At 40.2% G+C, this 27,214-nt stretch overlaps 1 protein-coding gene across 8 annotated transcripts in view; it reads right to left on the bottom strand.

Annotated features, from left to right (window-relative positions):
* Positions 1–318: 318 nt before the first annotated feature.
* The window catches only part of Ntm (neurotrimin), a 943,571-nt gene continuing 916,675 nt past the window's right edge, over positions 319–27,214 (bottom strand). For 5 of the 8 annotated variants that reach the window (XM_078047338.1, XM_021730122.3, XM_078047341.1 and 2 more), the window contains 6 exons: positions 21,455–21,589; positions 19,424–19,544; positions 15,214–15,365; positions 12,137–12,172; positions 6,577–6,609; positions 319–1,618 (listed from right to left, as the gene is read on the bottom strand). In XM_078047338.1, coding sequence (XP_077903464.1) covers positions 1,515–1,618; positions 6,577–6,609; positions 12,137–12,172; positions 15,214–15,365; positions 19,424–19,544; positions 21,455–21,589 — 581 coding nt within the window. In that variant the 3' untranslated portion in view covers positions 319–1,514. The remainder of the gene's footprint in view (positions 1,619–6,576; positions 6,610–12,136; positions 12,173–15,213; positions 15,366–19,423; positions 19,545–21,454; positions 21,590–27,214) is intronic. The other 3 variants (XM_040285559.2, XM_005330720.4, XM_005330721.4) reach the window with 3 other exon arrangements.

Below are 27,214 nucleotides of genomic sequence, written 5' to 3'. Positions count from 1 at the left end.
ACACACTCACACAAAGGTGGGAAATTAAATAAAATCAACCAAGAGGATTAAATTCTCCAGTGGTCACAAAGGCATCAGGGATTCCCATAATGGGCTAAAGCAAGTGGTTACTGACGGTTTAGTTTGTTCAGTTGCTTGCTGTCTGTTAATGCCCCGAGGCGTGATGGAGAAGTGAGGCAACCTGGGACGAGAGGGCCTTGCCTCAGAGAGCCACACCTGGAAAAATGCTGCGCCTGGTATTAGTTGTTTTGCTTTTCACTTTTTTATAAATGTCTCTGACGTGTAAATAACCCAAGAAAATAAAAAGGCAGGAGCTGATTACACAATTACCAGTAAACTCTATCATCTTTTAGAAGATCAACACACAGCTAACGCCATATACAGCATGCAGTAATGTCTGAGAAAGGACCCTGCTGAGAAACAAAATGGCTAGAACTCTAACAAAAAAAAATATATGTATATATATACTGTATAATATATGTCATCAAAGGAAGCATAGCCAACAAACCCAAGATACAGTGTGATCAACTTTCCATTTCTAAACAGTATGTAGATAGCATAGTATTGTCTGCATGAAATGCCAGAAAAGGAGGAATCTGTAGCGCTGGTGGAGAGGTTGGTTAAACTGGATGTGGTGTTTTTTTTTTTTTTTTTTTGGTGGATCTGCCAAATCCTCACCAGGTCCTTATTCCTAGTGTGTGGTCCACCTATTGTAAACCTAGTTAAGAGATACACTATTCATTTTATAATGTTTGACGAACACATTTCTCTTTACCCCTCTCATGTGTGTATATTTTAGTTTTGTCTTGTTTTTGCACTAATTCTAGACTCATATCAGAAAATATAATTAATAAAATTAATAAATGAATCAGAATCCCTTATTTTCCATCATGTCCATGTAGTAAAATGAAAAACAGAAAAAAAAAATGTTTAACAAGATTTTTTTGTGACTGTTGTTTGTGGGATCATTGTTGCTGTCAGGCTGTCTTGTCTCCTTTTTCTTTCTTTCTTTTTTAATTTCACATTTCATGACACACACAATGGTGGCGCAGTCTACCAAAGGGCCCGCCGTGGCACATCTGAGCCTGCATGGCTCACTCTGCGTTTGTCTCTACTGACGGATGGAATTTGGGATGGCCGACTCCAGAATGTTCCATGGTGGGGCACTTTAGTGGGCCCAGCATCTGAGCCCTTGCCCACCCTGGCAACAGAGAGGTCACACGGTGCAGCTTGCGGGTGGGCCCAAGCCGGGTGTGCATTCTTCCCGTTTTGGGAAAAGAAAGAAAACTCAGTGGTACCTAAATATCTGCAAGGCAATTTTCAATTTCCTCTTTAAAACATTTTTTTTTTCTTTCCCAAAGTATTCTTTGTTTCCCTCCCTCGAATTTCTGTCCCAGTAGGCTGTGTTTCTCTGAATTTCATTTGATTCTTATTGTTGCTGTCAGGTTGCCGTTGCGGTTGTGTTGTTGGTGCAGTGGCAGCAGCTTTCCCCCGCAGGGGAAGTGGCACTCACATCAAAATTTGAGGAGCAGGTGCAAGACCAGAAGAGGGAGAAGCCAAATGCAGCCTGCCCTCCGTGACGACGTCCCGTTGTTCACTTCGCTGACTGCGCCGGGGCCTGTGAAAAGAACGCACTGGTCATGAGCTGCCTGTTGTAAAGTGGAAGAAAATCCTGTGAGTGGCCTGGTCTGGTGTCATAAGACTTAGCTCTTCTGAGGCATCCCTAAAGTGGAGCATCAGCTATTTCAGGTCCAGCATTAGAAATGAACTTTCTCAAGCTCTGACCCATCCATGCACACAGGACACCATGGGAAGCCTTCCCTGGCAAGTAGAGAACAGGAGGCTCAGGTTAAAGCATCCTGCTGGCATCACTCCTTTACTGTTTTATAAACATGCTAAGGCCATGGCTCAAGGTCGAGTTCAAGAAGGTGGCTGATGAATAAATATCCTACATGGAGTTTCAATAAAATAACCCCTTGCAAAGTTTGTATTCTCACCTAACCCCTTCTGAGCTCTGACTGCCTTGATCATTCACACAACCCTCCAGCTGCTCAACCTGTTGTTCAGAAAAGGACCTGTTGAAAACAACAATCTGTCTGCCGGCTGCTACTGCTGCATGGGGCACAGAGTCCATTCTGTCAATCACTCCATCTCAGGGTAGGGCGCTGGGTTCTACCTGGAGTGCTTGGCCTCTTGCCCATCTGGACAAGATAATAGCAGATGTAACTCATGAATCAGATGCCGGAAGGCGCCAAATCAGCCCAACAGAGTGGAGATGGGACAAAGTAAAGAAAGAGGAGGCTGTTTTCTGCATGGACATTGATGTAATTAAAGATTTAAATGGACACTGGAGTACAGAAGACAAAACCAATTGGGGACCCATCCTGAAGGACAAGCAAGGGAAAGGGAGGGCACATTTCCCTATGAGGCACAGACTAACCAGGCCTGCAAAGCAGATGCTCTTTGAGATGGAGCTGAACACAAGAAGCAAGAGGACAAGAAGCAAGTCCAAAAATTTCCCTAGTAATTTCTCCATTGCTCTGAAACATCAGCTTTTTGGCTACTTAGACCATTGTGGCCAAGAAACCTCAATTCCAAATGGATCTATGATTCCTGAAAAATACCTAAGTTTGGATGCCAGGTGACTTCAGTGACTGATTAACTAAGATACCTCTGTGATTGGGTGTGTCCTCACATTCTCTGCTGCCTTGAATTTCACAGAGGTATTTAAAGCTGATGGTTATACTCAGTCCATTTCTTCACAGGGTTGGGAATAAACGACAGAGCCTGAACCTGCTTGACTGACTTGGATGCTCAGCACTGGAGTCACTTCTAATTAAGTCAGTTCAGAATCAAACCTAGCCTTTTGATTCCATATGGGATTTTCCTGTCAAGGACACGACAAACTTCAGACCTGGGGCCACTACCCATGTGATTGTATTTTTTATCACTTTGGAATAAATATTTGATCTGGGGGTGGTAGCTAAATAGTCACAAGTTTGAGATGTAGCAGGGCAACTCTTGTTTCTCTGGTATCTAGTTCAGTTTTCTCAAGGCCAGAAGTTTGCAGCAGTGAAAATCCCCAAGTTGAGAAGTCCTCAGGAAATCTATTCTACTCTCCACCCTGCAAGGAGGTGACCTGCTGGGCAACACAAAACTGATGGCATCTTTGGGGCCACAAAAATCCTTGGTTACAAAAGGACTTGCATGAGGATTTACATTTCAATTGCTGGTCCTTTAAGATAGGACACTAACTGGTCCTGTCTTCTGGAATCTAACTACTATGTTACCACACAAACCACCCCTGTGATCTACAGAACATTTTCCTTGGAGCCAAAGGAAAGAAGCCATTCTCTGTCACTTTTAAGGGTAAGAAGCTATGTTTCTCTCCTCTGATAAAGTCCTTTCTTCTGGGCCACTCCAAGACCTTTCCCAACACGAACCCTGCCTGGACCTGAGACTAAGGAATCTAAGAGACAAAGATTATTATTTCCAAGTCCTCCTGACCCAAAAGGCTTTTATGGGAGCCCAGTTCCATGTCTCCCCTGGACAGATCTAGTGGTCACATTCCATCTCCATATATGCACATTGCCCAGAACAATTCCAAATGTGTCCTGCATATCTGTTACCCTCTGCTCAGGGAAGGACCCAGAGTTGTTGACACCTGAACTCTTGTTTCTTTTACCGATTTCGCTCTTCTGAACACGCCACAGACACAGCTTTGAAACCAACTCTCTACTCAGTCTCAGAATACCCTGTTCTCTTCCTGTCAGCTCCCCATCATGGCTAACAAGATGCCTAGTGGTAAAAGAGTTGGAGAACAAATGCCAAATCCCTGAGAGCATCCTTCTCTCCTGCATTCCTCCTTGCAGGCCTGACCTGCAAACAGAACCACGAGTCAGGTGTACAGCCCAACAGGGGCCTGACTTGTGTACCACGTAAGAAAAGGCTGAACATCTTGTTTCTGGGTGAGGTATTCCATAGCTTAAGAGGCACCTGTGAGCTGGCAAAGGCCACCCCCCAGTGTCAAGTCACAATGGCCTGGAGGCTCTGCCCAGTGTTCTTTGTGTCACCTTGTTTGGATACCCCTCAGAGTTCTTTTGTGGCTCTGCTTCCTGCTAAGAAGCACTATAGGGAGTCTTTCAAGACAGGTTCTAACCCATTGTGCGAGGGACAATGTTTTCTACAGAAAACAGAAAAAGGGCACCAAGAGCCTCTCTATGGTTCCTCTTGCTTATAGCATTATCTTGGAGAAGCTCAGGGGCCTTTCTGATCTCCTATTCAGGCCTGAGAAGGGGCTGTTAGAGTCACTGTGCATGAGTAATGCACATTGAGCATTGCAAGTCCAGTCTGCCCACACCCTCTAGTCCACACAGGCAGTCCTCCTCCTCCCCATGACCCTAACTACTATGTTTCCATAGATTCTAGCAGGAAACTGGAGGAAGCTAGAGAGAAAGGGCAGGAAACAGAGGTGTTCCCTGAGGCACAGGTACCCCACACAATCCTCCCAAAGGAGACAGCAGGAATTATCCCCACCACTCCATTCACAAAATGTTCCCCACCTGGGCTTTGCCACCTGCTGCCTTGACCCCTCAAATCTGTTCTTTATGCTAATTCCAAGGTGGTGTTTCTATAATCCCAAATTAATCATGCTGCTAATCTGAGGCTTCTAGTCTTAAGAAAAATGTTCACATTTTTTTGGCAGAAAATGCACCCTACTGTATGATCTACCTGCTAGCTACCTCGTCAGCCCTTCTTCCTGCCTCATCTTCCAATGCCTTTTGTCCCATGTAAAACAGGCCCATGTATATACACGTAGGCATATACACACACACACATGGGTGGGCACCCTCTAGCCATATTCTTTTTATTCCTCAACTTCACATATTCTGCCCCTCTACATGAGATGTACTTCATCTAACTCACCCCCATTCTTTATTCTAGATTCTGTTCTGGTCTTCAATCACCTCTTCCAGGCAACCTTTCTTAATCCACTTGGGTTGACACTCTCAATATCTTATACATTCTTCTACTAAAAAACTCCCTACCCCTGCCATATTCAAATTGTCTTTGTTTGTATAACTTGTAGTTTCTCCTCTGTTATACGTGTTTCTTAAAGGTAGAGTCTGTGTCTCATTGGCCTATGGTAGGTATTCAATAGATGTTTGTTGATGGAAGTAGACAGTACTGCACTGATGTGTCCATAATTACTTTATCCTTGTGTTTTCTTTCTCTTAAGATTATACTTGGGGAAAGAAATCAAACCAAATGAGAGGGGAAAAAAAATTACTTTCCTATCTTGTCTTTGCTTTACCTCAGTTTCCTCTTCCAGATACCCTTCTTCCCTTTCTCTAACTGTCTAATAAAAGTCACTAAAAATTTTGGTGCTGAGTGAATGTCTATATAGAATCAAAGTTATATGGACAAGGAATTCAGGTAGGATGCTTTCAGGTGGAAAGTTATCTATCACAGTGCTGACGACACTCATATAGGAGATGCAGATTATTATCTCTTTTATAATAAATGGAGGCTTAAATTCAGAGAGCTTAAGTGGCTTTCCCCAAGTCCCCTGACTTCTGTCTCCAAAGGCAATTTTCTTCCCACTAACTCAGAACTGCTTTTTTTTGTACAACTCTTGATCTTCAGGAAATAAAGAGAAGAAAGAGTGAGGCCCACAGAGCCTGCAATAACTGGGAACTGGCTAAGGTGGGCACCACAGACATATGACTGTTTTTTTCCCACTCTAAATGAATGCTATGTTAAAAAAAAATTGTATGAGATGAGGTTGTTTGTCCAGGCAGACAAGAATCATAGTGTCCTGGGAGCAAGGCCTCTTAGAGGTGGTGCCTGCCAGAGTGACAGTTCTGTCCATCTGCCTGGTGATAGGGCCACACATTTGAGGCCTCTGTTCTTCATCCAGCAACACTTCCACTTCACATTGGATGTCTTTATTGCCTCTATCTCATTAGAGAGTTGCGGAAGCCTAAAGAGACTAATTACCAGGACAGTTAGGGTCCCAGAGAACTGTGATGAGTGTCAATTATCCATCGGAAACATCTGGCAGGAATGAAAGCCACAAATAAGACATATTTTATTCCTAGCCAAGTGACTCACCCCAGAACCTCCCCCTTCCTCCCATTTCTCCCTCCCTCCCATCACTGCCCTTCCAGTTCCAAGTTAGAGAGAGAAAGAGAGAGAGAGAAGGGAATAAGCAAAGGGCAGCATGCAAGGCCAAAGTCTAAGAAGATCACTGCATTAGAGCATTCCTGTGCAAGGAAAGAGGCAGGCCTGGTACAGAGGAGCCCAGAGATGCAGCTATTCTGGGCACTGACAGGTGCTCATTAGTGCCGTCAGCAAAGACAAGTTAGACTTGTGCAAGTGGAAGCTACCCAGGGAGAATGGGATGTCCTTAGGGACAGGGTCAATAGAAATTGACACAGAGATGCTCAAGGTCAGGGAAGGGTTCCCTCTGGGCTGCTTCCTGGTGTGAGCTTAGAAAAGAAGGCATCCTGGAGGAAGGGAAAGAGTTTTACATACCCCACCAAGCAGCAGCTTCCTGAAAATAAATATACTAACCTTTCCAAGGGGTCAGGGCTGTAGTTTTCACTTCTAAAAGAAATTAAAAAACAGGCCACTGTTAAGATAGAAAGTAGTTAGAAGTGCTCACTTTTCCCTCAGATGGTTTTAGGAACTTGGTGATTCTTCAGGCCCAAGAGCTTCCCCAGGCCTCTTGAGCCTCCTTCTCGTTGTCCTGACCAGAGCCCAGCACTCATAGTGACCCATGTCAATGTTCTAAGGCAGCTAGAAGTGAACTGGGACTAAGAAAGGGTATGAGTAATGGTCAGAACAGACCACAGACTAAAGCAGAGCCAAAATATCCACCTCATTTTAACAGGAGACACCTCTGCAGCCTGAGCTGTCATGTCAAAACCTTTCTGTAAAACAAATTTCTGTATTTGGCCATCAGAGTAACTCCTAAGTGTTGAAGTGTGGGTCTTAAGTACAAAAGTGACTGGTACAGATGGATGTAAAATACCGTAGTTTTAATATGGGTGCCTATGTTTGGTTTGAAGTATAAAACTTTCACCTGATTTTAGCTATACATTTTAGAAACACCAGTGAATAAGCTCTCAAGTGCCAGAAGAGCCCAGATTTTTGAAGTTTGACTTTTCTTGATGAGTCAGACAATACCAGCTTGGTCCTGTTGGGTCTCATCTCTTTGGGTCACATGAGGCAGTAAAGATCCAGACCTGTGCTGCCACAGTTGTACCTGATGTACCTCCTTGTAGAAATGCTGGGGAGCCAGTTCCTCTTTGTTGGTTAGACCAGGGAAGATTCCCAATTTGCTAGCTTCAAACTCTTGGAACACGTCACAGAGGCTCCCCCAGCTCTTCTGTGGATAGGAGGTGTTTTTGTCTGGTCAGAAGTTGTAATCATCTCTAATCTCTTACTTCCCTCTTTAGCAGCCTCTGCAATTATTCACTTGGTACTGAGAGGGTGAAAAGTGTCCTTAAAGACTTTTGATTGAAGGGATGGCTTCGAAATCTATGTTAACTGACAAATGTCCTCAGATATAGAAAGATGACCTAGATACAACTGTCTTCCTCAATGCAGCTATAATGTTTGTTCAAAGTCAGATGAATACATCCTTGTGCATTCAAGATCTCATTGTGTTTTTAAAGGCACAGATATATGATATCCCTCTCTATTGAAGTGGACTTTAGCAACCCTGAGAAATTGTTCTGAAGATATAAAAACATAAGTGGTGATCTATGGTTAAATGTTTTATGATTGAAGGAAGATCTGATGTAAAGTTGGGACAGTAGAGAAAGTCCAGAAGTGATGGTTCTATGTTGTCTGTGCCTTTAGCAGGGACAGTTCCCTAGAGTGCTCACTGGGCCCTTGAAAACAGCCAGAACTTTAGGAAGGGCATTTTTTACTAATGTTCTCATTCAGGTAGCACTGATTTCTGGATCTCCCTGTGTGAAAAAAGATAACTGGGATGAAGGCAGTTTGAAGAGAGACTTGAGAAGATGAATAGTCACACACATTTTACCCCCAAACCATAAGCAGTGCAATAAAGGGTAAGCTTGGGGAACAGTCACCCACAGAGTGAAGGGGATGCTGGTTCAGACTTTTAGAGGAAGAGCACTGGACATTTCCATTTGGCAGTTGGGACTGTCAGGAAGAGGGGAAAAAATCAAAGGGAAAGTTCCTGCTCTAGACAACCAGAAGAGATTATCTGTATAGAAATGATCTGAAAACAACTTTAGCTTAATTGTTCCTGTCTAGCTCCCCCGCTCCCCACCCCTGCTAAATCTATAACAATCACTACTTCAAAGAAGTTCAATGCTAAAGAGCATCCATGAAGATAAAGAACAATTTGACACTCACCCATGACCTCAGCTAGAACTTAACCTTGGGTCTTTCCAGGTAGCAATGTGTCAATCCTTCCAGGTAAACAGAATGTTCTTGTACCCTTTCTTAGCACAGAAAGGGAAACCTAAGCATGATAAGCTTCATGAAAGTTACTTCAAACCCACCATGCTATGCTCTGGCCCATCATTCCTTTACCTTTGTCACTAAGAAGTGATTTAAGAAGAATGCTGCTCAATGTCAGTCCTCCAAAACATGCTTGACATGTTTCTGTTGGCTCTACCTTCTAGAAATACAAATCTTGCTTGTGGCTTCAAAGCCAGTTCGAGCCACAAACTGAAGTGTTTGAGTAAGACCTTGCTATCAGGAAAAGAAACAATCCCTGATAATCCAAGCATACATCCTTCTTCAGCAGGACCTTGACTGAAATTTAGATGATCACTTTGTTAATGATGCATTAAGAGGGAGCCACATAGAGTGGGAAAATACAGTCATGAGAAAGAAAAAGGAAGGAAGAGAGGGAAGGGAAGAAAGGGGATACAGGTAGAAAGGAAAAGAGGGGAAAGAGGGAAAAGAAAAGGGAGAAAGAAAAAGAAGAAAATGCAACGTAAAAGAATCCCCTACATACACCCTAAGTCTCCAACTGGTCAGTATTCAATGTTTCAGCTCAACTCATAGTGATATTTTTTTCCAGCAAAAAGCTGAATACTCATGGCTGAATCCAACAGTCAGGAAAGCTCTGGGCTGTTGTCTTATTTGAATAAGAAGCAGAGGTATGCTGGATGAGAACAGATATACCACCTTTCCAGAAAGAGGATGAGGGAAATTTTTCTTTTTTTTCTTTTTTGCACTTTCTCTTATTTTTAACATACAGGTGCCATAGAAATGCTAATTGTGGGTGCCTTGGTGGCTTGGCCTAATTAACTATTTTTAATCCTCTGCAGGGAAGCACTGATCATCTTTTCTGTGGTTGCAATTGTTTCTTTCTGATATCTAGACTTTACTTTTGCTTCCCATTCTTTAATAAATTGGTTTGATGGTCACTGTGAGGTTCACAGGCATTAATCAGCCCACATTTCCCAGCCCACTGATATCATCAAATCTGCCTTAATGCCTAGAAGATAAAAGACAAAAGGCCAATGGATGGGAAATGAGCAGCCCAGGAGCCGCTGAGCTTGCAGTGTGGGCCCCTGCATACTGGCCTGTGCAAAAGTTTCATGAGGGATGGTTGGCATAGCACCGAGTCCTTATTTATCATTGCAAGAATCCTGCACCACCAAATATTAATACGAGAAGGTGACATGCAATCTGTTGTGTTTGCAAAAGGGAGGCAGAGAAATACTTCAAGGGTGGCAAAAAAATGCTGAGGAGGAATGAAATTCCCTTATCAAAATCCTTCTAGTCTATCCAGATATTGTGTAGCAAAAATAGCTTTGACTTCTCTGAAAAACCAGTGTTCCCTGTCAGTGGAAATCCACATGTTGGTATAAATCTTTCTTACATTTCTCTGATAAGATGTGCATAACTTGAAGGTATTCCCTGAGAAAACAGGTAGCTCTCTACTGCATCAGAGAGTAGCAAAGGAAGAAGGAAAACTGAGCACAGATGAATGAGGTGAGTGTGCCCAGGGTCAAGGTCTGTTTCCTTTAAAATATTCCTAGCTGTATCAAAAAGTCCAGCAGCTATACTAAAGACCACACAACTCAGCTGTCAGAATATTGCAAATGTCTATGACTTACTACTTCTGGTTGCTGGGAAGAGGGACTGAATACTTCCAGAGAATGAAATTAGAAAGTTGGCATAGAGATCATTCCACCCAAATCAATCAGTTCACAAAAATAAACATATAAAATAAAATCACTGGGGGAGGGAAGAGAGAGTGATATATATATATATATATATATATATATATATATATATATATATATATATATATATATATCAGAGAGAGAGAGAGAGAGAGAGAGAGGGAGAGAGAGAGAGAGAGGGAGAGAGAGAGAGAACACAACCCAGCCCTCTCTTGGTAGGTAGATCCTGATAACAATGTCTCCAGCTCCAAGTCCCGTATTCAGCCACTAGGCAAAATGTTCAGGTTGTTTTTATTTTTGTTTCGGCTTGTTTTTTTTTTTTTTTTTTTGCTAATGACTTTGACGTGAAATGATGCATATAACTTTAGCTGAATATATTAGCTTACTAGAAACCACTACCCAAGTTTCAAATGTTTCTGAATCCTCTGAGAATAAAGCCCTAAGTAGCCAGAATTACTTAGTAACTTCTGAAGGCACTTCTGAAGAATCATTTGTTGTAAGTTCAGTCTCTCCTTCCTTTAATGCCATTTATGTTAGCTACTTTTCTAATGCTGTTTCATATCTGTGACTATGTCTCACATGGTGGTTCAATAATCATACATTAAATCATAACTTGAATCTGAATATGTTCATTTACTTTCCTCTTCCTTCCTCTTTCTTTCTTTTGTTTTCCTGTTCATGGTTCATTACCAAGTTACTATATATCACTAAGGTGAACTATGCAGCCCTGACTCTTTTCAAGATACAAGCATTTTTCCTCATTTGTCAAACAGCTCCTCACATAATTCATTTCTTTCTCTCTCCCCATCCACCTCCCAGGTCTAAAACTGTCCTTCTATGATCATTTGCACAGTTAGAATATGAATGGGTGAACAGGATGAACATCTGGAATGTGAATGGTGGAACAGGGTAAGGTGGGAAGAGGGAGGTGGGAAGGTTGGGCTGGGAGGTGGGAAAAACCATTCCCCTCATTCTTTTCACAAGCTGTCTTTCTGCAGGGCTATTGCTGGACTCAGCACTGTCCTAAAGAGGAGAACTACAGCACCCAAAAGGCACCAGTTTTATTCTACCCCTCAGCCCAAATGCTCAGGCATGTTCTTAATGGGTCATTTACACTAGATTAGTGGACATGAGAAAAGGACTTGATGTGGAAGGGATGTCAAGGGACTGGGAAAAGGGTTTGAAGGATGAGTTAATGGACCCCATAGGATGCTCCATGAAGGAATGGTCTCCATCGAAGTAACTCTTTCTCTTTGACTTGTATCTGGAGATTCAAAATGCACCTGTTTTCAAAGTCTTTTTAATACATATTTTCAGTTGAATATTGTCTGATTCTGTAAGGTAGATAAGACAAATCGACTGTATTTTATAGAAGAGAAAATTGAATAAAATTTAGTGACTTACCCCAAAACAGAGAACTATGGAAGGTCAGGCTCTGAACTAAAAGTGAAGGCACCCTCTCTAGATCATTACTTGTAGGCAAACATGCATGCTGCACCAGCCTGCTTCCCTCCCTTGGAGAGTCATGTGAGCCAAGTGATGCACTTGATGGAATATTTCAATCATCCAAATATATGTGTTTGACCTTGTTGCTGAGGGACTATCAAAAGGATTCTTTATGAAAGCTGCTCAGTTGGTTTTAGTTCAGATTTAGTTTTAACCTTTTGCCTTCATGCTAATCTCTGGGTTTGGAGATGTGAATGATATTTATTTTCCTTTCCCTTTGCAAACCTCCTGGGGCATTGTGGGCAAGGGGTGAGCAGAGAAAAGAGAATTGTCATTGGATTTTCACCAGATCCCAATAACTTCCTTAAAGAGCCTTCCACCACCATCTTCTAAACAATTTTACTGAAAGGAGTGTCAGGTAATGCACAACAGGGGAAAGGGAGAGGAGTGGGGGCTCTGGGATTGAAGGGAGGGGAGAGAAAACATAAAGCAAGGGGGATACTGACCTTGCAACAAAGTTGAGCTTGTAGGCTCATTTAGTTCTAAATCGGGTGAGGGACAACAAGAGAGAAAAATGAAAACAAACACATATATTATATACAGTAGCTATATATTTGTCATATATAGTTTGTATACTGTCTTTTTACAAGCATTTTTGGAGAAATGGATAAATAAAGGAAGACACAAAAACCAAAGGTGGTAGGACAAGGTGCAGCAAGAAAAACACTGAGATGCTTTATGTTTTGTATTGGATGGGATGGTTGGGAAGAACAGGACCTGGCCACTATATATATTTTCCAGTACAAATGAATTCACTTGGCACTTGTGCTGAGCTGACGTACTGATTTGAAACAAATGACTGAAGCCTCTTTCTAGAGAGATTTCTCTCCCATATCCTCACCCCTGGTGTTTCAAAGAAGTTCAACTTCAAGAACTTCTGATCTCATGGCAATATGATTGGAATATGATCTCCCAGGAATCACTGATTTAGGAATGTGGCAGCAGAACTCTCCTGTTTACTGCCAGTTCTGAAATCCCAGAGATGAGATGCTTGGAGCCCACTTAGTTTGAGATAGGAATGAGCATGCTGCTTCTTTTCTTAAGTCTCCCCAAGATCCTGATCATAATGGAAATATCTTGCATCAGAATTACTCACTTTTCAATGTCTAGGACACATGGAAAGAGCATGCAATTTGTGTACAAGGTGGTGGCAAAATTATGATAATTTAGCTGGCTTTCTGGTAAAGCAACTGGAGAATGAACTTCATCATGAATTCATATACTCATGTGAAGTAAATGCTGCTGCTTTTCCATCTGCCCAATCTGCTTGATAGAACTTAAAGGAAAATGACATGGAAAATCTCTTAATAAATTTATATTTGTCAAAAGACTTCATTGATAGGAACCTCAATGATAATAATGATGGGCAACTTGATAAAAAAAAATAAACTCAATAATGAACTTAGAAGCCATGATAATATCTGCACTAGACTTGGCTTGAATTAAAGGGTTGAAAATGCTCATCTTCAACATTAATGGGGTTAATCTTTGAGAATTCCTGCATTAAAGAGGACCCCACATGTACCCATTCATCTTTGAACCAGTCTTTCTAATCTTATTCACATAGTATAATGTTGTATAATGTTGGTTTTAGAGAACCCTGGACTCTAGAAAGCTGACAATGGCCGAAGTACTCCCAAAAGTTAGCACAGGTTGAATGCTTTTAAAGCAATGGGGGGAGGGCAGGGAGAAGAAGGAGTTGTAATGGTCACAAATGGGCCTGCTGAAACGAGCGTGTTTATGACACATGGTTCACTGCTTGTCTTGTCATAAACTCCAGTTATTTCACTCCTTTTTTTTTCTTTTAAGTTTGCTGCTTCTCCCTATTCTTATCTTGAGAAGGGTTAAGGGGAGGAGGCTAGGGAATTAGACAGTAGTGATAAAGTCAATGGCAAAGCCATTTTCTGCATCCAAATCAGAAGAAAGAAAAGGTCAGAGGAGGAGGAAGACTATTTATAGGAATCAGGATTCCTGTGGCTGCAGAGTAGGACTTGGGAAGCTGGAGAAGGGAAAGTGTGGAAGAGCTTAGATTTGCAAGACAGAGGAAGGAGTGGCCTGTTCTTTTCTAATTCTGGCCCTCTTGCCTGCAGACAGACATCTGTCAAAAAAAAAAAAAAAAGGCGTGACAAATGTGAGGAGCACTCATGACTCTCCCTGTGTGAGAGATGCCAGGCAGATCAATCACTCTAATCATAGCTCTGTCCATTCTGTGCTAGAGGCTCTGGGATCAAGGGCAGCCTTCCTTTTCCCAGTCCTCTCAGATAAAGCTGGGCTTTATTTTATGTGCAGAATAAGAGGCTGGGAGAATGTGATTTGGAAGCAAAGATGTCACAATGGAACATACACTTCTACTGAGGTCATATGGCAGGGTTAGGGCAGGGGTGTGGCCCTTGAGGGCATGGATTATCCAGGACTTCTGGGAATAACCACAATTTATGTCTTTGCCAATTATCTGTCAAAGTCTCCCTTTTTTCCCCTTTTATGTTACATTTAAGAGTACTTTTCAACATGGGGTTTTTGGAGAATGGATTTGAAAAGTCCCAGAACCACTAAGTGTGGTAAGGGTGTGGAGGGATTTGCACAAAAGGCAACCAGAAATTAACCATGTGTTGTGCAGGGAATATTTGCATCCATCAAGGTGCCAAGCCATTGCCAGGCACCTGCAGTTTCTGCCTGTTGACAGAGAGGGACATAAGCTCACCTCTGCATAGATAGTCTCTGGGCAGAGAGGTGGGGCATCCGGGGTCTACCAGAGAGCTGGTTCACTTGCTTCTGGCAATAAGATAGTTGCCAAATGCATAATGAAATTAGAGAAATTTGCCTTATATACATTAATCCTTTAATAAAGAGTTGTTTAGGAAATGAATGCATGAATGACTATGCAACATATTTCAAGATGATGGTTTGGATGGATGAATGTTTTAATCCAGCCAGACAATATCCAATGGTACAAATGGGGAACTTGGAAAATCCTCATTTTCTACATTATTTCTCCCTCTGAAATTAATATTATTAAGGATCCCAAGACCTGTGGTTCTATTTTGATGAATACAATTTGATTTATCTTATTTTCCAAAAGATGGAAAAACATTTTAGAAAAGGGAACATGTTATATTAACCCAGTGAGCAAAATATTGAAATAGTAAATACTCTTCTCTGGGCTCTTTACTATTTTACTCAATTATAGTCTCCATGTCAGTTTAGGAGACACCACTGAGGAAACAAGAACAAAAACATAAATGTCATTTTTAGCATCTCAAAGCCTTTTCCTCCTGATTTAGAATTTTTCTCATTATAGAATGAAATGAAAATTCATTTTCATTTCTATTTTCCCATTCCCAATATCTACTTTCATACCTGCATTCTCTCTTTCTCCTCTCTTCTTTCTCATCTTTCTTTCCCTCTTGCCTGCCCAACTCACTTCTGATACCCGTCCTTCTAGAGCCTCCTCCCCAGCTTCTTCTCCACAGGGACTCTCCCCACTTCACACTCTCTCAGTGCCCAGCTCAGGGCACATTCTCACCAAATAATGTGATGCTGGCATTGGTGTGGCCCAACTTGTTTGAGGCCACACAAGTGTAGTTCCCGTAGTCATGTTCAGAGACATTGAAAAAGATGAGTTTTGACAGGAAAGGTCTGTTTTCCACTTTGACTCCTTTCTTTCCTTCAATCAGTCTAAAACAAATAAGAGACATAAAGAGAAGAATAAAAAGACATGGTCAGTTTCTCTCATAGGATGGAAATAGACTCTAGAATTAATGAACTTCTCATTGTTTCCCCATCACACATTATAATAACCCCACTATTTCCTCCTCTCAATGATACCCTATGTTCATTCACAATGCACAGGTGATCCATGCCCATGGAGATACTCTAGGCAGGATGGCTTATTTCAGTCTTCTGAAAAGAAATACATCATTTTATTCTTGCTATCCCTTAGTTATGCCACAACAATATACACAATCATCTCTCTGGCCTTTAGGAGACTATCATTTATGCCATGGATAAGGGAAAGTGCGTATTTCTCCGGAACTGTTAATGATGTTAATGAAAGTGATGATGATGATGATATCAATGATGATGTTGGTAATGACAATGAAAAACTAAAGCTTCAAAGAGATGCATGACCTGAAAGGTTTGAAAAATACTATTTTTTCAAGCACTTGGGCAATACAAATTTTCCATAAGTACTTGAGACATTCTACAGATAAGACTTTTTTGTGGGGTATCTGGGAAAAGAAGAAAATAATCAAGGATTATTTTCATATCAGGGAACTCTGAAGGACTTAGGAAGAGTGAGTGCCCCAGTGTATCATAGGGGATCAATCTGGGAAGGATTAGAAATTACTAAGAATATGACTTTGTAGAATCAAGACTGTCTCTGTGAACAATCAATGTGGCAGGCCAATATGCCAAGGAAAGTTCTCTACATCAACTTTTTACTTTCCCTGAAAATTTGTATTCCTTGCCCAGAAGCTCATTCTGTACTATAGGAAAGAGAAAAAAATATTGGAGAGAAAACATTCTTCATAAAAGATCACGGAAAACATGAACAAATGCCTAAGTTGACTGTTTAGGGCCTGGGTGGAGCAAAACTTGCAGTGAGAAAATGATGTCAAGTGGGGATGTGCACTGAATCAGGCCCAGGGGACATGCACTGAGGCAAATGGCTGGTATTGAAATCACCAAACCAAGAAGGACGATATTCATGGCAGAAAGGGAAAGTGAAGCTCAGCAAGACAATGATGAAGAGATGCTTTGTCAAATATAAAATGTTTTTCAGTGTAATGTGTTTTTCTGGTGTTAGACAAGAGGATCCCTGTCTGTCCCTGGGTTATGGTGTTTTTTAGCATAGAGTGTAGCTGGTTTGTATTATCAGAAACCTCATCTCTGTGAGATTACAGAATGATCCTCTCCAGCACCAAAACTTATGATGGTAATTTTATCAGAAAAGAGAAGCAGGTTCTAGTTTGTGTTCTCATCCATCTGCCAAGAAAGTTGGTTGAGGGTTTTGCATTGCTTTTCATTATGAAGATGTTTCCTCTGGGAGACTTCCTGCCTAAAAATCAAGGTACAGTGAACTGGCCTGAGTCCACAGACTTCATTAAAATGCTTGCACTGTGCAAATGGAATCCTGCTGTGGTCAGAAACCACTTTTATATTTCCAGCTTATTATGTCTCCATTGATTCTCTAGGGGGTACTGTCCCAGAAAGCCTCCTAACGCCACCACCAGAAGGCTTCCATGAGCCAGTCAAAGTATTGATCCCTTTCTCGGTTTTGATGGTGTTCCTCAGAGAAAGAAGAATCCTTCACATCAGAACTAAGCTGTGAATTAGATTTTGGCTCCATAGTGGGAAGCAACTCACCGGAAGCAGGTTCCTGCTTGACAGCTCTCAACTGTCTTTAGCTAAAAACAGTGTAGGGTGGCCAGTATCACTTTGCAGCACTTCACAGCTCCTGGGATGACAGCTTTCCCCTTCTCCATGTGTTCACACTCTGCCCACCCCCATCCAGTACTGCTACGAGGCTTCAGTTTCTTAATGAAATTGTAGATTTTCATTTGCTAATGCTTCTGTAGTTGGGTGGCCCTTATTAAGTGCAGAATTCCAATTCCTCTGCTTCAGATTGATAACACACACAAAGTAGTAGGTGGTGGTGTGGCACTAGTACGATGCCCAAAATATTTCTACCATAAACTTTAAGAACACTGCCTGTACCCACCACAGATTCTTTTCATTTTCCCTCAGAAATCAGCTCATCTCCCTGATAATGGGAGATGGGTTAAGAACTATTCTCCCCCAGTGTTGAATGTGATATTCTTTCTGAGAGTTGCCTGATGGAGATTGCCTGGTAGCTCTGGTGGCACAGACATAGCTGATTGTGACAAGGACCACAAGGCAGGGATACACTTGTTCAGCCAGGTGCCAGGAGAAAAGGCAACTCCATTCCATGAGAGGACACTGGAAAGGAATAAATGAATGAGTGGCAAATAGAGAAAAATCAATGGAGATAGGAGCAAAGGAGAATACATAAGAAGAACTAAAATAAAAAAGGAAGCAAAGCTGCCTCAGCAAGGACCTCTGAGAAGCATCATTAATGAACATCACAGTCTCCTTTCTCCTCCCTGGTAAATGTTGGGGCAGACCGTGGCTCCCTCTGCGGTTGCTGTGAAAAGAAGAAACCTCTCCATTTATCTCAACATTGGCCATTTGTGCTGTATTTTCCTCAGCATATTTTGAGAGCTTGCTTTCCCCCTATATTTTGTTTCTATTTTTCTCTTATAAAGAATTAGAATAATGGGATGCAGCTGATTAATTTTCACTAAGACCTAGATAATTCAAAATTCAAGAACTGACCCTGCAGCTTAATAGTGTTTTGTTTTGTGTTGTTCTTTTGTTGTTTTGTATTTTTTTTCATCATAGATCTTTGTGCCTCAGCTTCTTCCTAGTACATAAGAAGGGTGGTGAAGAATGATGGGGGTTGGTGAATTCTTGAAAGAAAGACAAAAGCCAATTTTATTTCTTTGTAAGTTTATTTCCCCTTTTCCTATGTCAGTTCTTTCATTCATGAAATGGGCGGAATGAATATAGCACTCTTTACCAGAGGCTTTCAGATATGTCTTTAAAATGTAAAAAGGATTGCTTGTCACTTGGAGGGGTGATGATTAATAAGGTCATGAATCTTACGATTGTGTGTGATAGTCCCAAATGAAATTCATTTATTGATTCAAAAAGTGGAAGAATATTCCATGTTTGACTTAAAACCAAGATGTATTGAACATAGTGTATGTAGCATCAAATTAGTTGTGGTACATCAAATAGTGTATGGGAAACAAATTGCTGAAATTTCTTACATCACTCTTCTTTGTTTTTCCTCTCTGTTTTTTTTTCCCCTAATCAGCCCTCAGCCTCCATCACTCCTTCTTCTTCTACCCATAGACCTCAGAGACATTTTTGCATTCTTAGCACCAACACCTCCATTTTAATGAAAATATTCTGAACAGACAGCACTTGCACATTTATTTTTGTTGTTCATCCACCTTAAAAATAGCTCTTTGATAACAGTAATTGCCATGTTGCCTGGCTGTACTGAGTTGCTGATCCCTGCACTGACATGCCATTTGATAACTCCTCAAAATGATCATCTTCAGTGACTCACAACAAATATCCCAATGATGGCTGCAACAATAAGGAGGAAGGGAATAGCCCCAATCCTTTTCTCCTACAGAGAAAGAACAACCTGGACACAAAGGAAAGGTTAAATCAGGTCATGGACTCTTGCACGCATTACTGATGGTGTCTGGAATTTAAGTGGAGAACTGCCAGCTGCGGCTAACTTATGCGCCCCTCCCAGAACCCCTCAGTCACCCTTTAAAGCAAGCCTGAGAATGTGTTAAAAATAGCTTCAGGCAGAACGCATTATTTTCTTGGCCTGTAAAAAAATTGCTGGCCTTTAGAAATTTTCTGGTGGCCTTTCTTTGGCAATTTTTGCTTTCCTAAAAATATGCTACCTTTCAGGCCTGTTCATAATTCTGCATGGTGACATAAAAAAACCAGCTGAATTTTATTGATGTTAAGGAAAGACTTGTTGCAATTATTTCTCCCCTACAGGTAGGAGAACCTTAGAAGAGAATTTTACTGGAATTCATTTGCAAACATCTGGAATCAGAAACCTGAAAAAAAAGCTTTCTTCTGAGGAGAAAGGATGAGGACTGGAGATGAGAGGACTTTACCTTTTGTCATCCTTGTACCACTGGAATTCTGCTGAGGGAACTGCTGAGGCTTCACACTGCAGTGTCCCCTTCTGTCCCACAGGGACACCTGTACCCTTAGCTTCTGAAATGTATGGTGGATCTGCGGAGAGAAGACATTCCATCGCACTTCAAAGTGCATTTCAAAAGAAAAAAGCCTGCCTTATTCATTTGTGGATTTTGTTGGTTACTCTCTGCCCTACTTTTGTTAACTTGCTCTGTCAAATTGCTGTAAATTGTGCCAGAGAATGAAAACATTTTCAATGTCATTCTAAGGAAAAGCATGATCTTTCTAACATAGATTGCTTCTGTTCTCCTCTGTGCAGAGGTGGGATGACCAGATATTCAGGTATATTTCCCGTGAAAACTTGTTAACTTTCATAGGATGATGCCAACATATCAACCCTATACTTCATGGGTTGACAGTCAGCTACTTTAATCAGCCTTATAGAATTTCTATACACCAAGTTCTTGCCAAAGTATATAACCTCAAACTATTCAATTCCCATCAAAAGCTCAGTTACAAGAAATAATATTCATGGAAAATTGCCTGAAGGATGTACAGATCAGTCATTTTTCTAAGTATTCTGACATGGATCCCTGAATTCAGCCAAACCAAACTAGAGCTACATACTTGGTTTGCATTCATTTGAAGTCTTTACCAAACTATCCATGACATTCCAACAGTTTGCACTGAGAGGTATTAAAGAAGAAGACATAATATACTTGTTGTTCTATTTGTTGAAGAAATAATATCATACATGATGTGTTGAGTTATCTCAAAATGTTCCATTTGTGAAGATACCTGAAGAGAATTTTCTCTACAGTCTCAATGCCAGGAAAAGCAGTGTTTCTCCCAAGCAAATAAATTGCTTTTATCTTATGGACAGCATAAATCTTAAAGCAAGTGATGTTTCTTCTCTTTGCTCTACCAATTCAAAGCTATATACAGGACCTGAACTTAGCCACTTAGTGGTATGCATTTCATGTGCTTATTTTCCCTAGCTTTCACTCATTTTTCTTAATATTAGTTTTCCTTTGCTTCAATTTCTTTACATTTTAGGTTCATCTTTATGAGTTGGAAATAATTTTAAGTCCTTTTAAAATTGTGATAGAGTAAAAAATATCATAATTGCATAAAACTGATAGCCTTGTTAAATGTACTTTCTTACTCATTAAAAAGCTTCATATTACCTAGGTCCCAGTAGTACACTATCCTTGTTGTACGCCCACCCACCCAAGTATTGAATGGAAAGGATTCTTGTTGCTGGCTTGGTTCTTGGGTTTTGTTCTGCCATAAGATTTCCTGCAGCATAAACAATATGGTAAAACTTCAGAATGCCATAGGTAACTGAATCAATCAATGCACATTAAAAAGAAAAAAAAAGAACCCAGAGAAAAAAGACTGGTATACAAGTAGGGAATTAAAATAGTATCAATGTCAGAGAGAATTTGGATGGTTGACAAAGCACAATGAGGTATGCACAGCAGTGACTCCCAAACTTTTCGGATCCTGTACCTCTATTAGTAAAAGTCAAATTTTTAGATACACATGTACGCAGGTTTAGAGAATGTATCTGTTTGAATTTAAAATTTGAATGCATACCATGAATGTCAACATCTTTAATTATAAAAGGATGATATCCATACATAGAAGGGGGTCTCACCACATTGTGTCAATAAATTATGGGGAAACTTTGGTTCTCAAAATGCACTTATATAACTTACGCATTGAATGACATTTGGTAATCTCCCAGTCATGTCACATTTGGTATTATATTAATATACTTTAAGGTTTTTTTTTTTGTGTGTGTGTGTGACACTATGACTTCTACACTTGACACAAATGTCACTTTGGCCCTGTTGGTCTTGAAAGAAGAATGTAGAAAATGGTCCTGCATTCTTTTTCATCCTGAGTCAGCAGTTGATTCTGCTGAGTGGCTTGTTGTTGTGGCTGTGAAACCAGGCCAGCTTCATGCACATGAAGGGTCGGGGACTGGCGAGACCACTTACAGTTCACGGTGACCTTTACTCTTCGCACCACTGGTGCAGCCACATCGTTGGAGGCGCTGCACTCGTAGTCCCCAGACTGCTCCCGGGTTATGCCCTGAATTTCCAAGTATTCATCTTCACTCACAAAGCCAACAGCTGCAGAAGAAGCAGTGAGGTATAGTGAAATAGGAGGGAAAAAAAGACAAAGAGTATAAATTTAGAAAGAGAAGTATAAAATGGTTATGTCTGTAGAGAAGAGAATTGTGCCACTTGTCAGTTCAGATCCTTAGGAACTAAGTAGATTCTCCCACTCCACCTTGCCTACCCCTTTCACCACCAACTTTTCCCTGGCTCCCCAGTGGACCTACTGAAATGTTTGTGCTTCTAATTGAACTAAGTGTGGTGCCTAGATAACTAATGGTACTCTATAAGTAATTAATAATTTTGACATTACACTGCCTAGATATTACCAAGTGGTCCCATTCTGGGATCTGAGTGAGGCACTTTAACCCTTTCTAATCTCAAGGCATCATTCAGACTGAGTCTTGAATGTAGATCTGCTGCTGTTTGTATTCCTGGGCATGAACTTATTAAAAATGCCACATTGGCAGACACACAACATGCGTGCATGCACACACATGCCACAAAGACAGCAGAAATGCTAATGTGATAAATGTAACTTTGTTTTTAGATGAGACAATCAATTTATAGAAAAAATCAATTTTATTCAATGTTGATCTGTTAGAGCTCTGGAGTATAAGATGCTAAAGACAAACCAACTGGGGGGCCATATTCTCGATTTCTAACCACAAGCAGAACTCAAAAAATAACACCTGGTTGTAAACCTCACTGTCACTTTATCTTCCCAAGATTCAATTTCTTTAGTGAGAAAAACTGTGAATAATAAGACCCTCTACATGCCCAACTCCATACTTGATGTTTAGCCAAGACCATTCAATTATAGGAAGACCAAGATATTGAAGCCTAGGGGACAGGTTCTACAGTTCTCTCCCAGAGCCACACTAAACTAAGCTTCCTTGACAAAGGAAAATAAACAACAAAAATAACTGCTTACATTCTGGGATTATCCTCCCTTCTCAGTTAAATGAAGACAAGTAGTATACAATTTCCTAAACCAGGATACTATTAAAAGGAAATTATTATCAGCAAGCTTAAGTTGGGATTGTCCCTACCAACTGAGAAACATTTTCTCAATATAATGTACCCAACAGTCCTAATATTTCATGGGGTTATTTAGAGCAACCATATATATATTATGTATAAAAAGACTTTAAAAATTTCATGTGCTGCAAACCTGCTGATTTAGCTATTAATCCTATAATCATCTGGAAGTCCAGATTTAGGAGGACTGAAGTCATATTCTTATGAACAGTTCCAGAAAAGTAACTAAAGAACATTTCTCTCTAGGTCATAAAACTCCATAAGGCCACATGTTTCTACTGACCCAGAGAATGAAACTGATAACTCAAAGAAATTAATATGATTCAAAGGATGATATATGTGATATGTTAGTCATGATTGTATTTGTTCTATGACAGTGCTAAGATCATCATTTTGGTCAAGTCAAGAGTTACAAAAACAATAGTAACAACAACAACAACAACAACAACAAAAATCTTGTAAAGAATGGTCACTATTTGTTCGTTTCTGCTGTTGCTTCTTGGTCATGATAGTTCTGTGCTACCAGCCAGTAACCAGTTCAACTTGAGCCATTTCCTCAGGTACTCTTATGCATTATGAAATATGAACACACCCACACACCCACACTCACACACACACACACACACACACACACACACACACACATATATATATGAAAGAGTTACATATGTGTATATATATATATATATATACACAAACACATGTACATATATATAGAGAGACACATATATCTATATATAACATACATAAATCTCTATATAGCATACATACATCTATATATAACATTCATATATATAATACAGTCATTCCTTTATTACGTACAAAGGAAAAAATAGTTCATGTCTGTTACAACAAGAAAAATCATTAAATTCACAAGAAGAAACAGGATCATGTAGAAAACAGGGAAGTCTTACACAGAGAGAGTCTTACACAGACAAACTCATGGACCCAGTTTATAAGAAGGTCTACTTGTCTCAGTGGGCTTTATTATTACTGTTTTATACACATCTTCAGGGGAAAAAGAAAAACCCCAATTTGAGAAAGGGTGGAGGAAAGGAAGAGATGAGACTTAAGTGAGGAATCTGCGATTCCTCTTATGATGCCTTTGTTTATTTCTCCCAACCACAGGCCTACATTTGTCAGATGGCTCATTGCACGAATGCTATAATTACTGAGCAGAGCATCTCGAAGTCCAGTGTCACACTTAATATTCCCATTAATTTTAAATGGTAGTCCTTGGTACATATGTGTGGCAATTGGTGTCATATTTTAATTAGGCTTGCCCTACACCATCTGAAATTAATAATAGCTCGAATTACCAGTGTAATTTATAAATTAACAGTGCTGCAGCATTAGGAAATAAATTAGCTCTGGACAGCTGTTTCTGGATGGAGCTCCAGTGTCACAGCAGTGACTACAGAACCTCAGGTCTCCTGAGGGGCTGTGTCATACACCACCAAAGTAGAGAACAAAAAGGCACAGGTTCTATTGACCTCTATTCTTCTTTCCAACTGAAGTCCATATATCTCTTTTAATTCTGCCATCAAACTGTACTCTTGTGTGACCATACTGAGACAACCTTTGATCAGCTGGCTCTGTGGACATTCAAAAAGAAAAGCATCTTGGGAGGATAATGGAAAAAGCTAAAAGGCAAATACATAAATGTTAGTGTAATCAAAATGAAGACATGGCCAAGTTTTTTGTGGGAACCTAGGCATATGAATGTGGATGTAAGTTCACCTATTCTTGCCAAGGGATCTTCTGTAAGGAGGGAAGTTGACTGGATGAAGACCTGAGGGAGACATATGGTCTCTACTGCTCCAGATGTCTGTTACTGAAACGAGGGGATTTGCATTTAAGTTATCCTTCCAAAACCAATGAGACTTGATTTTACTATCCTATGTTCCTCACACCAGTATAGAATTTCAGAGGAACCATGATGACTTCATTTCCCAACACTTCCTATGTGTAAACTTTTGTATGACATTTGGTGAGGCCTGTGAAAATGATTTATGTATACATTAAAGCACTTTATATATTTTATTTTTTGTTGTCATTATTTTCACCTTTCTCTTGGCATACTTTTTTTTTCTTCCACTAGAGGCAAATATGGCAAAGCCAGAGAGAAAGATGATCACTGTACCCACAGAAAGCTAAACTTTGATTCACCAGAAATGAGGCTGATATGTGAATTTTTAGAGATACTAAGAATGTTTTCATCTAACAACCTATATACTCTGGCTATGAATTAGCTTTATCACTAGTATAAAGAACTTAAAAGATTATTTTAGGAAAAAATTTCAGCTGAGTACACTTTTTAAAGTGCTGAAGTATTCTTGTTAAGAGACACAAGTGGAGAAGAGGCAAACCACTTGATAAAACCCAGTGAAAAGAAACCCTTCATGGTCAAGAGCATCTCATTTATAGGTCTGCTTCCTCTTCTTAAGAAAATGTATCCTTCGGTGGAAACGACACACTCATCTTCTTAAAATATCCCTTTCTTCATGTCACACCTCTTTAGAGGCTATAAATGGCTCCTACGTCCTTCCTATGTCCTGTAACATTAAACACAAACTCCACTGACTGGTTCCCAAAGCTTTCCAAAAAGAAGCCCAGATTTTCTCATCCAGATTCATCTTGCATTAGTTCTTTGAAGAACAGACTGTCATTGTAAAAAGCAAATAGATGGAATCAGACAAAGCAAATTCTTGGCCTTCTAGCTTCATGCTAGAAGTTACCTAATTCCCCTGCATCAATAATATGACACACCTTAAGTGTTGCTGTGGGAGACAACAGATGGACTATGGTGGGGAAAGTGAAAGGCTCAGGGTGAGTTCTCTGCTGATGTTAGCTACTACAGTCAATATTATTACCCCCCGAAACAATGACAATTCTCAAACCAAGTTATGCTATTTTTTTGTCTTGGATAAATAGGAAGATAGATTATTTTTATCACCAACCATTTATATTCCTTCTGTCTACCTAAGCAAAGAGAACCTATATTTCAAATTCCAACTTGACCATGGAATACTTTAATTTTGGATGAATTGTATCCCCACAAAAGATATGCTTCACGCTGAACCACAAGTAACTCAGACCACATCTGGAAAAAAAGTCTTTACAAAGCAAGCAAGCTAAATGTGATAACAGGGTAGGCTTTAATCCAATGTAAGTGGTGTCCTTTAAAAAGGAGCACAGACAGAAATACACAGAGGGAAGCCAGGGTGAAGACCCACAAAGTGAAGGCGGCCACATTTCTGGAGTGAGGCATGAACTAAGAGCTGCCAGTGAACACCAAAAGCTAGAAGAGACAGGAGACAGAGTTCTCATAGTTCCCATAGTTTTTGGAGAAAGAATGGACCTTCTCATGCTTTGATTTCAGTCCCCATCACTTTAAGACAATACATTTTGATTTTTTTCTAAGGCAACCAGTTTTTTTGTACAGTGTGACGGCAATTCTAATAACACTAATACAGTGTAAATACACTCCCTTTTAACTCTCATTGTCTCTTAACATCCTGCACCCTTGTTGTGTGTTGAGTTCATGGAGTCTTTAAAAACATACATGATTTTAAAGAGCTGAAAGGTGTATTATGGTTCTATAACTCCACAGTTGCTATGCTAGGACACAGTTATACTGAAGTGGAATTACCTATAATGGTTGTTTAAGCTACAGATTTCTAGGTTCCACTCATACTTAATAAACCAGAGTTCCCTGGGATGAGGAGTTTTCATAACTTATCAGGAAATCCTCATTTGTAGTTAAGCTCAGAAATTAGTGATTTAGCTCAATTCCTTCTTTGTCATTTGGGAAGTAGATGTTTAGAAGAATCCAAGGTCAAAAGTCCCACTGGTGACAAGGCACACTGGGGTCCCTCCATTACCAAGCCACTGTTACTGCAACTGTAAATGTGGCTTCTAAGAGTTGTTTTTTTTAAATATTTTAATTCATTTTTAAAAAATAAATGACAGCACAATGCATTACAATTCATATTACACATATACAGCACAATTTTTCATATCTCTGGTTATATATAAAGTATGTTCACATCAGTTCCTGTCTTCATACATGTACTTTGGATAAGATGTCCATCACATTCTACCATCCTTGCTAACCCCCTGCCCCATCCCTTCCCCTCCAACCCCTTTGCCCTATCTAGAGTTTTTCTAATTCTCCCATGCTCCCCCTCCCTACACCACTATGAATCAGCTTCCTTATATCACAGAAAACATTCAGCATTTGGTTTTTTGGGATTGGCTAACTTCACTTAGCATTATCTTCTCCAGTGCCATCCAGTTACCTGTAAATGCCATAATTTTATTCTCTTTTATTGCTAAGTAATATTCCATTGTGTATATATGCCACATTTTTTTTTATCCATTCATCTACTAAAGGGCATCTTGGTTGGTTCCGCAGTTTAGAGTTGTTTTGTGTGATACATTCTGATATTATCTTGAAGGTGTATTTGAAGTTATTGGAAAATAGGAGCCAGATCTCAGACATCTCTAACTCTTAAGGCACCAAAAAATATACTGATTTACATAATTTAAACATTGTCAACTTTTTATTAATTCAGTGATTGACTGATAGACAAGATG

Source organism: Ictidomys tridecemlineatus, chromosome 4 (genome assembly GCF_052094955.1).
Source record: "Ictidomys tridecemlineatus isolate mIctTri1 chromosome 4, mIctTri1.hap1, whole genome shotgun sequence".
In the NCBI taxonomy this organism is placed as follows: Eukaryota; Metazoa; Chordata; class Mammalia; order Rodentia; family Sciuridae; genus Ictidomys; species Ictidomys tridecemlineatus.
Note: the sequence above shows the minus strand (reverse complement) of the source record. Positions and strands in the feature narration are given on the sequence as shown.